This window comes from Trachurus trachurus (genome assembly GCF_905171665.1).
Source record: "Trachurus trachurus genome assembly, chromosome: 11".
Taxonomy (NCBI): Eukaryota; Metazoa; Chordata; class Actinopteri; order Carangiformes; family Carangidae; genus Trachurus; species Trachurus trachurus.
This window is the reverse complement of record NC_139904.1, coordinates 14,152,634-14,169,779: the sequence shown is the minus strand read 5'-3', so window position 1 is coordinate 14,169,779 and position 17,146 is coordinate 14,152,634. Positions and strand designations below refer to the sequence as shown.

Genomic DNA, 17,146 nt, shown 5'->3' with positions numbered 1-17,146 from the left:
CTTTTTTCTTTTTTGTACTTTTGAATTGTGATGGGAGTTTTCTGTCTTCTTTTGATGACGTAGTAGAAGAGCGACGCGCACACATGCCACCACCAGTGTTTTCACATCATTATGGCAACAGTTAAAGTCAGCGAGGCAGAAAAGGTGTATATTTTACACGGTATACGGGTAAGTATTCAATTATTACACTCGAGCCTCGGCCCTTTATGATTTAAATATGTTTTCTACAAATGTCATAGCAGCGATTTGTGCTCCACGAATGCTACGAAGTTAGCTGTGTTAGCATGCTGCTATAACTACAAAGTCTTGTGTTGTTGACATGTTGTTCACTCTTGTTGACCTCAGGATGATTTGAGAGTGGATGGACGAGGCTGTGAGGACTACAGACACATGGAAGTGGAGACGGATGTGGTGTCCAACACAGACGGATCCGCCAAAGTCTCACTGGTACCGATAAACTCACACTTCAGTTCAGTCTGCACCTCAAGTGGCTCTTTATTATCAGTTCACACTAACTAAACCCAATTTTAACTGTTCAATTTGCACATATTAGATTCAAGATTCAAAAACTTTATTTAGTAATTTTGTGCACTGACAAGCTGGTTACAATAGTCCCCCAGGAGTCAGACTGAGTTAAAAGAGTTTAAAAGTTTAAAAAGAATTTAAGTCGAGGCAATAAGACAAAGAAAACATCAATAAACAACATTGGAGAATAAAACACAAAGAAAAAGCTGCCAAAATATATTATATGCATAGTCCATCAAAGTGCAAAAGTGGCAGTGATGTCTATGTTGTAACAGTTTATTTTGCGTTTGCCTTGAGTCTCACTCTGGCTGGGAAAAAGCTTATATACACTACTTCTTGTTAGTCAGACTCTATCTATTTATTGTGCTCATTTCCATGCTGATCAATTGTCTAATATAACTTCCTGTTTTGTCTCTGTCAGGGTCACACTGTGGTTCTGGTTGGGATCAAGGCTGAAATAGGAAAACCAAGGCCTCTGGTGCCAGATGAAGGTTATCTGGAGTTCTTTGTTGACTGGTAGGTTTGGTGCAAAAACAAACACAGTCAGTCAGTTTGCAATCTGGTGACGACCGTGGACAGGATAACTGGAGCAAATTTTTGTTTTTGGCTAATTTAGGACTGAAGAGTATCAGTCAAATCCACACACGTCATTATGTTGATGCAAATAGAATTCAAACATTGAGTATTGGAACCAATCAATGCCTATTGATTTCTAACATTGTCTATAGTGGCTGAATACACAGTATATTGACTTGTGGTATCCACTGTAAGTGTAAGATAACTCAAATTTAACAGCTTCTTTATACTGTAAATGAATGGAGATGTAGGAAATCCGGTCAGGATAGATTTAGAGCAGTTTACAGAGAGTTGGGCGTCACAGTAATCGTGTTTCAAAGAAATGTTGCTCAGTTGTCAAAAACACTAATTCAGAAGTGAATACAAGCTGCCCAAGTTATACACTGTGGATATTTGGTATTATTTGAAACTACCTTTTTAATAAACCCATTTTTTTAAACCAAATTACTTGACAAAATGATATATTTTGGCCTTAAATCAAAAGTGGAATTAGGTCCTGTTGTTTACAGTAGTAGGTTTCCATTGTAAATAAGAATAATGATCATAATGATAAAGTAATTGAAAATTATTATCATTGTAAGAATAAATCAAATTTCCTTCTTAGTTAAATCCCAGGTGTAGGGGTTTTATGAATGATGATGGACTTCTTGCCACTAGGAGGTGGTGTTGCATTGCCTGTAGCCTTTGACATGTCTGCAGCAGATCCCAATGATGTGTGAACTTTAAAAGGATAGTAGTGCCATAAATATATCCAACGTGCTTGTGAAGGTGGGCAGTGGGGTGGGTGACTGATAGGTGTTCTGTGACCACCGTACACATTTATTGTCTTGTTTTGTGCATTCGTTATTAGTTCAGCCAATGCCACCCCTGAATTCGAGGGCAGAGGAGGCGAGGAGCTCGGGACGGAGCTGAGTAACACACTCTACAAAGTCTTCAACAACAAACACAGCGTGGACCTGAAGAGCCTCTGCATCAGCGCTGGAGAACACTGCTGGCTGCTCTATGTGGATGTGCTGGTGGGTGTCTATCTATGAGGCCTACACTGAAATGCAAAAAAAAAAAACACCATATGGCAAACATTGTGACTGCGATATGAAGTTGCAATTTCTTTCCCCAGAATCGTTATTTTTACTTCATGTTCGTTTTTAAAAAATGGTGTGAGGTTTGCTGGGTTCTTGTACCAGAAAAACATGTTTCTTTATCTCTTGAGAATATGCTTTGTTGTTCAGGGCATTTCTGTAACAACACAACACTTGGTGCTGACAATACACAACAATATTGTGATACATTTTACCTTCATAAAAAAAAAACTGCAGCTTCTGCGATTTGGATATTGCAGTTTTCAGCTATATTGGGATTAATTCAATTGTGCAGCCCTGGTATTTATGTAGTAGTTTGTTTCAGTCCCCATTCTGTGGAATATTTGTCAAATACACTAGAATAAAACATCTGTATCTGTACTTCTGATCTATTCTTACTTGTAGGATATGATGTAATAATTCATCTTGCATGTGAAATACTGTTTTTGTGCTGTGTTTCAGTAGAGCACTAAATCAAAGCAGCACATTTGACATCTTATTTGATCCGAGTACTGAGGTCCATTGTTTCTGTCTCCACAGCTCCTCCAGTGTGATGGAAACTTGTACGATGCCATCTCAATAGCTATCAAGGCAGCTCTCTTCAATACAAAGTAAGTTAAGGCGTCATTCTGGCATGTGTTTGTGTTTTTATGACTGGATATATTTTAATCCTATGATCTCTAACTGTTGTAATATTTTCCAGTTTAATTAGCTTTTTGCTCATAAACACTGAATAAGCACATAGACAAATCTCTGATTGTCTCACTGACAGAATTCCCAGAGTGCACATATCAGCAGATGACGAAGGAGGGAAGGAAATCGAGCTGTCGGATGACCCGTATGACTGTATGAGACTAAATGTTGAAAACGTCCCGTGTATAGTCACCTTGTGTAAGGTAAGATCACCTGCTGATACTGGGGAGGAATGAATGTCTGAAGCCCGTAGTCCCACAGACAGTGAAACATGTACTGTTTTTTGTTCTGCAGGTGGGGCACAGACACGTGGTGGATGCGACTCTGCAGGAGAAGGCGTGCTCAGTGGCCAGCCTCATCATCTCCGTCACACACAAGGGCACTGTCACCTGCACGAGGAAGGTGGGCGGAGGCAGCCTGGATCCAGAGAGCATCTTTGAAATGACAGAGGTGAGTCGAGTCGAGTCGTCCTCCCCGACCATCTGGCTTCCAATCGCCCACAAAGCGATACTTCAGCACGACCTGGTGTCATTTTCTTTTTATTCAACTGCAGCATAAAAGCAGTGAGAGTCGACCTTGAACCAACAACCAGGTTCTGTTGTCAGCTGGATGAATGTGCTGGTGTATTTTTACAGTGCTTACCCAAGAATATCGCATGTTTTCTTTCTCCATGGGTGTAATGTGGCCTCTCCTTTAACTCTCAGCAAGAAAGAACATGAGCATATCCTCCAAATGTCAGAACACTAATAAAAACTCTTAATGCAAATTTTCAACATGATTCATTGAGGACTCTTAAAGCTGGGTTGCACCAACAAGGTTTAGTTTAATCTAAGATTAGCCCAAATCAGAGTTTATTGAAACCAGGGTTAAATTGACTTAATTCAGGTTTACAATTAAGATTTCAAATTAAACCCAGTTTATTCAAGCTAAGTTTTCTTATTTACATCGAGTTTAATCCATTCAGAAAAGTATGCATATCCAAATGAAAATTAAATAATTAAACACATACATTTGTAAAAAGAAAATAATCTGCTGCTGTCAGGACCTTGCAACTGGTTTTGAGTTAAACTAGATCACAATTTAAGTGGAATTTAAAATTTATTGCAACAGAATTAAACTTATAATCTTGGTTTTAAAGTTTTAAGAAATGTAATCTTACTTCATTTCTAAAGTAGCTGTTGCAACTGAATTTCAGTTTAAACCAGGATTTAATCTGCTATGTTTAACCTTGTTGATGATCCAGTCTAAGGACATGTTGAACATTATGTTATTAATATAAAAAATATAGTGAGTAAGTAGCATTTATGTTGACAAATCCATGTGATTACATAATGAGTAAAGCTGCATGTTCTTGTCTCCAGGCAGGTAAACGGGTCGGGAAAGCTCTTCATGCTCCGCTCATGAAGCTGCTGCAGCAGGAAGAGAGTCTGGGAACAAAGAAAGAGAAAGTCGGTTTCCTCGGTTAAGATCGATCACTTTATCTGCAGAGTGTATGTACATGTCATTTTCTAATAAAACTTTTACTTTGTACAGCATGATCTCCTGTGTATTTTCTGACATTTACACATGCTGCTGTACGGTTTTAATGTAAGCTTTATTTACCTTATGGAGGTAGATGACATTTGAATCAGAAGATATCAGGGCTCTTATTAATTAAATGTCTAATTCGAGGCTGTAACTAATTATAATTTTCAGTATCAGTTCATCCTCACATCATTATTTAATCAGTCACTTCAAACTTCCAAATATTATTTTCTCTGATCAAAAAAAAAAAAGAATATTGAGTTTATTAAATTGGAGAAGAGACTAAAAAACAGACATCTGCAACATTTGCTTAAAAAACAACTTGATGAATAGTTTCTGTGTGTGGGATAAAGATCCAGAACAGATTTATAGTGCACTGAAGACATCAGAGAGGGCCTATGTTTGACATGTTTATCAAAATATTAAGTGTGTCCATCTTATGAAATTGTGTCATTGAACAATATATTTTCCATGTGAGTGACGTGTTCAGTGTCCTGGTGCAGATGTGAAGTCAGTGCGGTAGTGTCCATACGGCCTCAGCGTCCTCTTGTCTTTGCCACGTGTCAGTGCAGGACTGTGTACAGTGGAGTCTTTACACAGAGACCAGATGGGACTGGATCGTTACCACTCTCCCTCCTCGGACTGTTGTCGGCCATGAACTCTGGCTGAGAGCAGACGGGTCCAAAACAAACTCCTACTTAAGACCACAGCTCTTATTGCAGAGTGAGGGATGAAGAAGAAAAAAACAAGACCACAGAGAGCGATGTATGAAAAGATAAGAGACTTCAGAGGTAATGATGAATGAGTTTTTGATTTCAAGGCTTCACCGCTGCCAGAAACACCTGGAAATGTGAACGTTTTTCCAAAATGAGACTTCCAAAGCCCCTTTTTTTGGCCAGCGTTTAGGAAAGAAACTCTTATTCCATTGCAGGTCTTAAAGCGGTCCTCAGAAGCCAAGAAATAAACTGTAACCAAGTTATTTAGCTCTTTATGCAACAGATGAGTCAGTGTTTATTTACTTCTTCTCCGTACACTTTGATGAAAGCAGCAACAGAGTTATGTCATAACTGTTTCACACTGTCTTGCTTTGTCTGCCAGTCTCCACCTGCTCTCCAGACCTGGCTCTGGTGAGAGCTGCTCCACGTGAAGTGTCTGGATCCAGATGACAGACACACACACACACACACACACACACACACACTACCCTTAAATGCTCTTGAGGTTAGATTGTTATTCCTGCTTATGGCAGTTTGGGATCTCAGTATTTTTCCCTGTTCTGGACGATGAGAGGGAGGGTGTGAGAAAGAGAGAGGGAGAGAGAGGGAGATAAATTGCGAGCGTCCACGTTGGAGCAGTCTCATTCAACAAGTCTAACCATGGAGTTCAGAGGAGTGTGTGTGCTGCTGGGAGTACTACTGCTGGTGAACTGCTCACTTCAGCAGAATCCATCGAGGAAGAAGCCACTCAAAAAAGGTAGATGAAAAAAACACCTGTTGCTTCACAGCCTGTATGAGAAATGACACATTAGAGCAATTAAATCTCAGTGAAATAAGACTTAACTGCTAATATTTAGTTGTTTTTTCATGCACAAAATGTCACACCAGCTGATTTGAATGTTATTGTGTCACCGGTGTTGTTGGACTCAGACACGATGAAGGACACCGCCATCGAGCAGCTGCAGAAACAGATCAATGACATCAATCAGGAGCTGAACCTTCTCAAGGAGCAACAGGCCCTGCAGTCAGGTACAACTGAGCTTTAAAGAGGTTCATCTGGTCTGAATTACCAAAAAAGAATAAGTCTAAGTAGGACTGTGTTATCTAAATGTGGCCCACAAGTGACCCACAGGTCCAGTGGTGTTGAGTTAACCAATTGGCCAGAAGCAAGGCTGGATTATTGATCGCATTAAACAGTAATAGCTCTGTATAACACCTTTGATTTTTAAAAATGTTATATGCAAAACACAGTGTAAACTTTGGTGGATGTTGCACTAAGACCCTGTGTTGTAGAGGAGCTCTGTGCCAAGATCTGGTCTGAAGACTTTATTCTAGTTCATAAAGGGCTCTCATGGTCCCAAGTATTAAATCATTATTCTCATCAAATCACAGCCCAATCATTATCAGTGTCCCAAACCAATACAATATGCTATTTCTGTATAGTACATATCATAGCATGCTGTTTTTAGTAGTTATGTCAACAAAAAATAGAAATGTCCTGCAACTGCAAACATGTCGTCTATCTTGTGATTTATTGTTACAAAAAGGACGATGAAGTGTTATTACTGTTATTTAACTACAGATAAAATAATCACAGTCCAGGCTTTGTTGGACATTTTTATCTTCAGTGCATCTTTAATGCCATTAAAAGGCAACAGTTGAGTTTTTGATACAACAGCAGACTCATGTTTGTTTTTTGTTTTTTTATGTGTCTTTTCGGCTCAGACAATAGAGGAACTTTTACCTTAGTTCCTATACAATTAAATTAAAGTTCCTGTTATTAAAACTAACCTTTACACTTTACCTCTTTATCCTAAGAGGAAATGATAAAGTATGATGAGTAATATGAGCTGTGAATCAGCTACTGTGGAAACCTACTTCACTGCCTACTCTGTATCTTCTCCACCTGTTAGCTCCACCTCCTCCAACCACAGAGGGTGGCTGAGGAAATGATTCACACTAGCGTAATTTTATAACCACAGCCATACCCAAAGTTTTTATTATCACATTATACGATAGCACAATTTTTTTATATTCTATCTGTGTTTACCTTAGTAATCGATTTTCTATTTGTTTTCTTTGCTGAGGGAGAAACTGTAACCTGATCTTATTTCCTTATGAAATCAATAAACTATTCTGATTCTGCATATGAACATCAACCACACAATAAAATCGACACATGTAGTTTCTATTGTGGCTGTTTTAATGCCTTTATTTTGTCACTTTTCCAGTGTGGACAGTACACTACATACTCAAACCGACTGTCGAACTAGACACACACAGATAACGTGGAGCCTGGTGAAGAGTCTGGGGTCAAAAGGGGTCAAATGCCACTTTTCAGACCCGTGGCCTCCTAACAGGTTAATTACTGTGTCCACAGCTCAGACTGAATCAAACTCATGATTAACACTGACCTGCTGAAGTGCACTCAGTCACGCAAGTCAGCAGGCAAGTCACAGTTTATGATCACACATGTGGAGCAGGCGGTGGTTATCAGACATAACAAACATTAAACAACACAACAATAACAGAGATTAAACATGGAACATCTAAAAAGGGGGGATTTATTTATTGATTTCGTGACATGACATGAGCTACATTGCTCAGGCACCAGTTATGCATTCAAGTTTCAGCCAGTAGTCTGAATTATGCCTCTGTTAAATCAAAGACACATGGGATACATGTGTAGCTAGTCTTTGAAAATGCAGGTTTTAATGTGGGGAGCACATGGCAAACCGTTTGATCTGCTATTCAAGAACACAAAATGATATCCAGTTGTTCCTGCAAATCCTTTCCGCATCATGTTGTTCATTATCACTGAGGAGCGTTGTGCTTATATCCTGTCTCCAAAAAAAAAAGGTGAAAACAGGGACAAGGTGATAACAGGGACACAACAGGATCCCTGATTGTCTCCAAATGGAAAAAAATAAAGATGAGACAGTATCTTAATCTTAACATCTCTCTTTTATTTTCCTCTTCAGTCTGTTTGAAAGGCGTAAAGATCCACAACAAGTGCTATTTGGCCGACCCACTGAAGAAGCGCTATCACACAGCCAGTGAGGACTGCAACTCCCTGGGCGGCGTCCTGGGCACTCCCGCGTCCAGCGATGAGAACGACCAGCTCCGGGACTACATCCGCCAGAGGCTGGGCCCGGACGAGCAGGTGTGGCTGGGCTTCAACGACTTGACCACCGAGGGCACCTGGATGGACCAGACCGGCACCAGCATCAGATACAAAAACTGGGACACGTCCAACTCCCGGTCGCCTCAGCCAGACGGCGGCCTGTCCCAGAACTGTGCCGTCCTGTCCGGGACGTCCCGCGGGAAGTGGACCGACGAGAACTGCCGTGACGAGAAGCCCTCCGTCTGCCAGTTCAACATCGTTTGATCACATTTATTATTAACCATAATCGACTCTGCTCACGGTTATAATAATAGCTGCTTCGTCTGTGTAGCCTACTCTCACTGCTGCAACTCCACTTTGCCTGCTATTAAAAAAGAAAAGAGGTTTTAAACCAGTGGTTCTCAGCTGGTTTTGTCTCGCTGTTGATCTGGTGATATGTAATTTGCAGCCTTGTGGTCATAAAGTCCAGTCAAGAATAAGCAAGAGATAGTGGGACATCATCTCTCTCTTCTGCAGCTAGTTTCTAGATGTTTCTGAATCTTGTCTTTACATTAAATACAACAAGAAATCTAGTTTTCCAAACATGTGCAGGCTTTTAGATGTTCATAATAATTCAGAATACCAGTGCTCCTACAATAAAATACGTGTGGGTGCTGGCACCTTTCACAAATGTAACAACAACACAAAAATGTGTGTAATTTTCCATTATTTCCACATTACAACATTTCAACAGCTCCATGACTCACTGCTGGTTGAGAACCACTGGTTTAAACCCAGGCACCACATCACAACCAGATACTGTACTTTACTAACGGGGAGCCAGAACAATAGAAGTGATATAAGTCCATCTTCATCATCTTCATTCAGAATTATTTCAGTTTGCTAGTTTTGTATTCTTCAATGATATCTAGGCTGATGTAACCTGAAAATTACCATCAATAAAAAACAAAACAAAAACACAAATCCTCTATTTGTCCTAAGCTTGCAGTTATTTGATTTCTTGCACCACCTCTCATATGGTAATATTAACTACAGTCAGCAGTCCTGTGTCTTTCCATAACACAGTGAATCTCATTTGGTTCATCTGCACAGAAAGCATGTCTGTATGCAAACCGTAAAAACAACAACAACAACAACAACAACAGGAAATTGCTGCACCACACTTTTGTCCCGGAGCTACAAACATCCTGGAGTCTCCACTGGTCGCCACATATTTCTGTTCAATTCAAAACACAGCGGGATCACCAGCAGCATGTGCCGGATTGTTAACCTTAAACTCTCATGCGTTTCCATCCAAAACCCTCTGGTCGATGTTTTTGGTTTTATTCACTCTTCGAAGATGACACCAGGTATTTGAGAAACACTTGATGTAGGCTAGATTTTTTTTTTGCCCCCAGCTACAGGTCGACAGAGGCTCAGCAGATAGAAATTGTTCAATTTCCAAGCACAGCGGGGTCATTTTGAAGGCCCGTGTCATGAGTTGTGGCCCAACTGTGTCTGAAGACAAAACTAAATATCCTCAGGTACTTCCCTTTTCCTTCAAGAACGCCCTGCTGTGATATATTATATATAATATAGTGCAACACTAGTAATGTTGCTCCCTTTAAGTTAAAAGGCTCAAAACTGAAACATAAAAGCAGAAATGTGAACTGTGCTGTGCGCAGCTGCAAGAAATGTGATGCAACTATGTAAACCTGGCGTCCTCATTCATTGTTTCCAGTAACACACACACACACTTCTCCATGGTAAACAGTGGCTACTGTCTCCGCAGGCTGCTGCCTGCTCCTCCAGTCCACACCCTGAGCCACTCTGTTTTTTATGGCTGGAGTTCCTGTGGTTGAAATAGTTTTCACCCCGCGAAAGGTCAGTGTTTCAGCACAAGAGGGAAAATCAAATGTCACTGTCTTCAGCAGCATGTGATGGCAGCCAGTACCTCAAGAAGTAAACCAAACACTTTACCTAGAATTTATTTCAAAAGAAAACTAAACTGTATTTACAAGTAAAGAGAAAACATATATCTTCCAAAAAAACAAAAAACAAAAAACTAAACGATATAAAACAACTTTTAAAAACAAACACCAGAGGTACTTTTATCATCGTGCTGGCTCCTGCATCCATCACATGGTCCATAATTGAATAAAACTACACACATACGTAATTCAATAAAGGAATATAGTCCAACATTTTGGGAGATGTGTGATCCTGCTTGTTACTGAATAAACTAAGAGGTGCTGCAGGTGATAGTGTCCTGATTCCAACTAAGCTGAGCTAACCAGCAGCTGGCAGTGGCTTTATATCTGCTATACAGATGAGAGGTCGGAATCAAACTTCCTGTTAAACTCTCTCCAATAAGGACGCAATCTTGTGTTTCCCAAAATGTCAAACTACTCCTTTAACGAGGAGGATCACTGCTTCTACTGTTGAAGTTGAAGAAATAACCGAGTCCTCCTGACAAAGCTGATCACACTGATCGAGGCACAGAAGTTCGTATCAGTCCAGACCAGACGTGCTCGGGGTCCGAACTCCCTACAACGACTCCTCTAAGGTCGGCGGCTGTGGCTCCATGTCGACTCCAGAGAGCCGGATTGTGTTCATGTCCCCCGTGCTCTTGAACGTGTACAGCTCATTGTCCACCATCCTGCGGTCCTGGAAGCCGAGGCTGTCCTGCCGATCGATGGGCGTGCGCGGACGGGACGGGATGAACGTCTCGGAGGGGTCCAGGAACGTCTTGTACTGGTCCATCTCGGGCTCTGGATCTGGCTCTTTGATCACAGGCAGCTGTCCGTCAGTGGGGCCGGTGAATGTTTTATAAGAGTCCACCTGCATCCCCGCCGGGTAGTGGTCCTGGGAGCTGTCGCCGTAGGTGGAGTCACCCAGCAGGTGTCCGTACACCATCATCTCGTCTATGGAGTCGTAGACGTGGGAGTTGTTTTCGGGTCGGTTTTTGGTGAAGTGTCTGTCACCCGGGCGGAAGAAACTTCCTTTGCCAATGTAGATGGACGACTCCTTGCTTGTCTGTTCTTTTTTCTTTTTCCTGTTGAGCACAGAGCGGAAATAATAAGAAAGAGTCGTCAAAAGCAGCCAATCACAGGTCATGGACTTAAAGGGATAGATCAACATTTTGGCAAATTGGCCCATTGCTATAATCACTATAGTCATAGCAGTAGGTTCGTTACCTTTAATTGACGGTGCAAGCCATTTTTAGAACGGCGGAGCAGAGCAGCGAGCTGCTCAGAGCTATGCTATTAAGCTAATGGGATTTCTTGGTTTCCCTCATCAAATACACAATCCAACAACTCCAAAATGCTCTGGTGGACAAGTTGTGACCTGCACATTCACCACACTATGAGATAATAATGGAACGTTACGAGACAGAGTTGTTTTGTTGAATGTTGAATGATGATGTTAAATCAATCAATCAAATCGCCAATGAGAGGCATCAGAAATCATAAGAATGTTGATAACTGACTTTAACTATAAAGTTTTTTTAAGTTGACAAGTAGAGGTGAAAGTGAAGGATGTGGCAAAAGTCAGATTCATTGGCCTCATAAGCACCGGCCCGGATGTTTTGATCACGTTGTTACAGTTGTGCTCACCTTAAGATGCAGCACACTGCAGCCAGCACTATCAGCAGTAACGCAAGAGCTCCTACTGTCCCAGCGATGATGGCTGAAGTATCTATGAATAAGAAAAAAAACACTGGTTTACTATGGTTTATAAAGATAGATAGATAGATAGATAGATAGATAGATAGATAGATAGATAGATAGATAGATAGATAGATAGATAGATAGATAGATAGATAGATAGATAGATAGATAGATAGATAGATAGATAGATAGATAGATAGATAGATAGATAGATAGATAGATAGATAGATAATTTATTAGTACAGACTCTGGGTCCAGTTAAAAATACAAGACAGGACAGGAAAAAGTAAGTAAGTAGATTTTTTTAGTGCATATGAAAGTGCTTTCTTACTGATTTTGCTCTGCAGAATGATTTTGGTCACTGCACCAAAGTGTCTCTCCTCTGGGATACAGTTGGACATGTTGAGAAAGAAACTCTTTGAGACCAGTAAGTCCTCCGCCTTCTCGTCCTCCCGCCGACTCATGAGCTCCTCCTCGTGCCCCAGCAACTTCACGATGATGGCCGTGTGGCGCACGAGGCATTTGGGTTGGCTGACGTTGACAAACTGCACTTGCGCCTGGTAGTAGCTCGGCATATTGACGATCCAGGACACGGTGGAAGACGGCTTCATCCCCTCGGGCCAGTTGGGCGTGGCCAGCAGGGTCGGAGACGACATCCTAGGGTCGACTCTGTAAATAATGGTCTCTGAAAAAGGGGACGGAAATAATGCTGAGTGACAGTTACTGTGTCCTGTGTCTCCAGCAATCGTGGTACAACAGCGCCCCTGTGTGGAACTTTAAAGTCAAGTGAATACTTCACCAGGCCGTGATTACAGAGGACAATGATGATTTGTGAATTCGTATTATGTGTATCTTTAAATAGAGTAGGTTTTATGCTACTATATATAATACTGGATATTTTGATTATGTTAATATTTGTGTCACATCTACTACCACTGATCACTGAATATCAAGAACCAGGCAAACCTTTAAAAGCATGCATCTGTTGCAGAACATATGAGTGATTATATATGACCACGGTTAATATGATGGTCATTTTTAGTATTTTCTGAAGAGTTTGATTCATAACTGATGAAATTTTTCTTCAGATTAAAGAAAAGTAGAGTAATCAGAGCTGTAGCTCCACAGTGTTTTACCTGGGATCTCCGGGCTGAAGCTGACATTCAGTAAAGGCCCTCTGGTCTTGTTGAAGTTCTTCGCCGTGGCTGTGACCGAGACGTTGGCGTGCACCTGAATTTTCTGGATGGTTCCATTGTAGCAGAAATCCCCTAAAGAAAACCCGTCCAGCTCCGCCACGTGCAGCGAGACGGACTGATTACACACCTGGCCGGGGATGGACTGCTGGAAGCTCCCTGTGGGCGACAGCAGGTCCACCGTGCCGTCCATAGGGATGTTGACGTGCCAGGTGTAGCTGTGGAGGGGCATCCGCAGACAGGAGTCCAGGGTGGGCACGGTGAGGAGACTCGAGGAGCACTTCGCCACATTTTTACAATCTGGTAATAAAGATTGGGAATATTAAGTTTCTAAACTGAAGGAAAAAAAACCCAAATGATGAATATAAAGACACATTTTTAGACAATAAATAAATCAGACACTGTATTTCTTTCACGTCTTTAACATCTTATCTCTTCTTATTGTGTTTTCATATTTTATTGCTGTTGTTTTTTTTGCATAACATTGATTCAATAAGTCTTTTTCATTCAGTTTTTTAAAACTTATTATGATATTTATCAGTATTAGTTTTACCTGGTCTCACTTTTCTTTAAAGCACTTTGTTATTCTTATTATTTTCTAGTAGTAGTAGTAATAGTAAGATTAATATTTGTGATAGTAGTATTAGTAATAGTAGTAGTAGCAGTAGTAATGGTATTCCTATTATTAATGGTAGGTAAAGGGCTGGTTATGTTGCCTTAGCTCTAAGACTGCAAACAGATGAAACAACAAGCCCGGCTCTATTCAAAGGTTTATATTTACTGTGTAAACATGAGAGTGGTGTCAGTCCTCTCATCTAATATTTGGCAAACAAAGCAAATACGCATATCTGCCAAAATATAGCACCATTGTTTTAAGATCTATAAATAGACATGACATAATAATGGATAGCAATAGATGTTGGCCATGAAAGGACAGTGAGAAGAAAACATTAAAAAGCTACAGCAGTTGTAGTTTTTCATGAATTTACAAATAAATAATCATCTTACCAATGACTGTACTGGCTGTCAGACGCACGTCTTCATTCGGACAGTCGAGGAAGGAGAGGCTGGCCTTGGTACCTGCAGCTACGTTTATCTTCTTTTCGACCTTGGAGTCAACGCTCATCTCACAATACGGATCAGAACCCACTTTCTCGATCTGCACGGACACTCCTGGACGTTTGGTTAGATCCACCGTGCACAGAACTGAAGAGGAAATACAACATGGAGGGATCGTTTGAGTTTTCATCCTGACTTTTGCTTTTATTTTGACAGAATTTTATCAAAATCCTTCTAAATCAAAAAACGTCTAAGTCTTTTTCTGTGCCATCTCAAATACACACACCATTATAACTTAGCAAACTGATATCACAGACAGGAATCAACAACAGTACATTCACACAGAGGTTACGGTTGACTTTCTTCTGTGAAGCAGATTTTTTTGACTGCTGTGAAAACAAGGAATCTGGTTTCTCCAGATACCTACACCACAACGCAGTAAAAGTAGCACCAGAGCAGAAAGAAGAGGAACTTGCACTAGCCAATGCACTCTTAAAATAATCAAATCAAAACTGAAACAAGAGTCTGGAGGTTTGATTTTTGCCCAACTCAATGTAAATGTGAATCTACTGTATTGAGATAATAGTATAAGACTCAGCACTGTACCTGGATGTCCACTCCTCATTACAGAGACTCTGTAGTTCAAAGTTAGTCCCTTGAGTGTCGTGTTGGTTTTACAGTTCTTGAGCACCATGTGGAAGTTGCCCTGCTGATGCTGCGGCTGAGGATCCGTCAGAGTCAGTTTGGTCGCCTTCTTCTCCTTCTTGTACTCCACCTCCACGTCCCCGCTGAGGCACTCCGGGGCCGTGTGATCACGAAAATGCATCGAGTAGTTGTGCATGCCGGGCACCGTAAAGTCCCACTGCATCTGCTGTTGGTCGGGGAAATCAGCGGGGTAGCTGGCTGTGATGAAGTCAGTGTCTGATACACCTCGGGGTAGATTGACTTTCACTATGGCCACCACTGGATGGACACAGGCAGAGAACATTGTGGTTAGAAACAGTGATTTACATCTCTAATTATGCACCTGAAGACAGAAGTGTTCAGTTAATTCTCTTTGAAAATGTTGGGGATTAATTTTAATACTGAAAATAAACAAACAAAACAAAAAGAAAATTGTTTGCTGGGAGTAAAGACGAGTGAACTAGTGACAAATGTCCATGTGTCCTCTCTGTACAATTTACTACACTTCAACAGAAACATGGTATACTAATCTAAACTAACTCTTTATCCTTTGGTTTTGTTCATGTAAAACTGTAAGATACCTGTTGTGTCGTGGCATCCACCATTTGTCACAACATAGAAATGAAAACATTAACTTACTGCTGGTCTCTGGCCCGACTTTGAGTTTGAAGTCAACAGGATTGAGCTTGGCGTCCCCGGGCACCAGCAGAGACATGCGGCCTTTGTACCGAGCCAGGATCGTCGTCACGGTTCCCCCTTTGCAAAAGGTCCCAATGGTCGCCGGCCCAGTGCGCAGATAGGTGACAAGAGCGTATGTGTGCTCATCAGGACAGGTCTCCTCGTTGGGAATCTGTCGCATTCCCGGCTCTGGGAAGTCCAGTTGAAAAGCTCGAGTGGAGACAACCTTTAGGTCCCAGGTGAAAGTCCGGTTGAATTCTGGAAACAGTGACGACTCGGTCTGAACAATGTCACCAGAGCACGAGGTCTCGGTACAGTCTGGAGTAAATAGAGTCAAAGAGAACATACAAGAGATTTATGTTGACAACTATTCACTTAACAGCATCGTTAAAGCATAAAAGAGTTGAAACAATCAAATCAACCAGTTTCTACAGCGTTATCAAGTTTATTAACCGCAGACAAAGGATCAAAATGTTACCGATTTCTCTGTTGATCTCCACGGTGAAAATATCCTGAGGTTGAGGGCAGGTGAACTCCACGGACGTGTTGCGAGGATCAGTGATTCTGAGAAACCTTTGGCTACATATCTGTTTGGGCGCTTCGTCCACACACACGCTGCAATCTGGCTCGTCCGCCACTCTGCTGATGATAATGATGGTGTTGGGGTCAGGGGTCACGGACATCATTCTGCTAGCTAAAGAGGAAAGTGGGACAACAACAACACAAATGGTTAGTTAAGTCAAAATGAACAGGTAAAAAATATTGCACGTCATTATGGAATAAATCAGTGAGAACGGGCAGCAGAAATAGGTGAACATCCAATGAGAGCGCGTTATTATGCTGAAGTCAGGCTGCTAAGTGCAGCCTCACGAAGGAGCCCTCCACACTGTGTTATGCTTATCAGTTATGTTATTTACTTGACTTTGACTTTTTTTTACATTTGGCCAGGGCAAACACATTAATTTCAGCTTTTTATACTACAGTAATTCTAGCTTACAGTTCTTTGTCCTGGTCAATAAACAATAAGTTACTAAATTAAATCATTAGTTGACCAACGGTGACTGTGGTTTACCCTTACTATGAAAAATTACACCTGCTGTTGGCTGTCTATATTTTTTTTATCGTTAGGAATATCTTTGATGATTAATAGAACAAGCTCTTACCTCTTGGAGCTGCTTTGACATTGAACAACGTCCGGTCCAGTTCTCCGTCTTTTGGCACCTCAACAGCCACGGTCGTCTTTCCGAGCAGATCCAGATGAGACACCGTCCCACCTTTGCAGTAGCTGTGAGTTTTGACTGTTCCGTCACTCTTTGTTGTACTGACTGAGTACTGATGGCTGTCTTTGCACGTTTCTGCTCCAGATATCTCCTTCAGTCCACCAGGAAAGTCCAGAGTTAACACCGTCCTCTCTGGGACACTGATGTCCCACGTTAGCGATCTTTTGAAGTCCTTCAAAGGGTTGGGGTCGATTTCTCCTGCAGCTGGAGTGCAGGAGGTCTTGGTGCATTCTGCAGTAGATAAAATGATACATGTTTGAATTTTACACTGTTTCAGAAGTAAAAGCATTATTCATTAATGAGGCTGGTAAGTGATGTGGTCTCCATGGCTCTCACCGATCTTCATCGTCATCTTCACATTGTAC

The 17,146-nt window shown here is 41.3% G+C and overlaps 3 protein-coding genes across 3 annotated transcripts; 2 read left to right on the top strand and 1 right to left on the bottom strand.

Moving 5' to 3' along the window:
• Positions 1-48: 48 nt before the first annotated feature.
• Positions 49-4,360, top strand: exosc7 (exosome component 7). The gene is made up of 8 exons (XM_083981723.1): positions 49-168; positions 346-447; positions 947-1,041; positions 1,952-2,117; positions 2,721-2,791; positions 2,953-3,076; positions 3,168-3,323; positions 4,235-4,360. Exons 1-8 carry the CDS (start codon positions 112-114, stop codon positions 4,337-4,339), a joined length of 876 nt encoding a protein of 291 aa, XP_083837849.1. The 5' UTR covers positions 49-111; the 3' UTR covers positions 4,340-4,360.
• Positions 4,361-5,707: 1,347 nt separating this feature from the next.
• On the top strand, positions 5,708-9,164 carry clec3bb (C-type lectin domain family 3, member Bb). Its single transcript, XM_083982020.1, has 3 exons — positions 5,708-5,870; positions 6,044-6,142; positions 8,095-9,164. The coding sequence occupies exons 1-3, from the start codon at positions 5,774-5,776 to the stop codon at positions 8,499-8,501; spliced, it is 603 nt and encodes a 200-aa protein (XP_083838146.1). The 5' UTR covers positions 5,708-5,773; the 3' UTR covers positions 8,502-9,164.
• A 1,599-nt stretch (positions 9,165-10,763) lies between these two features.
• On the bottom strand, positions 10,764-16,698 carry cdcp1b (CUB domain containing protein 1b; the record flags this gene model as incomplete). The annotated part of the gene is made up of 9 exons (XM_083981510.1): positions 16,665-16,698; positions 15,980-16,195; positions 15,463-15,819; positions 14,818-15,102; positions 14,089-14,286; positions 13,024-13,380; positions 12,219-12,572; positions 11,831-11,915; positions 10,764-11,271 (listed from the first exon to the last, which is right to left on the bottom strand). Exons 2-9 carry the CDS (start codon positions 16,185-16,187, stop codon positions 10,764-10,766), a joined length of 2,352 nt encoding a protein of 783 aa, XP_083837636.1. The 5' UTR covers positions 16,188-16,195; positions 16,665-16,698.
• Positions 16,699-17,146: the final 448 nt, after the last annotated feature.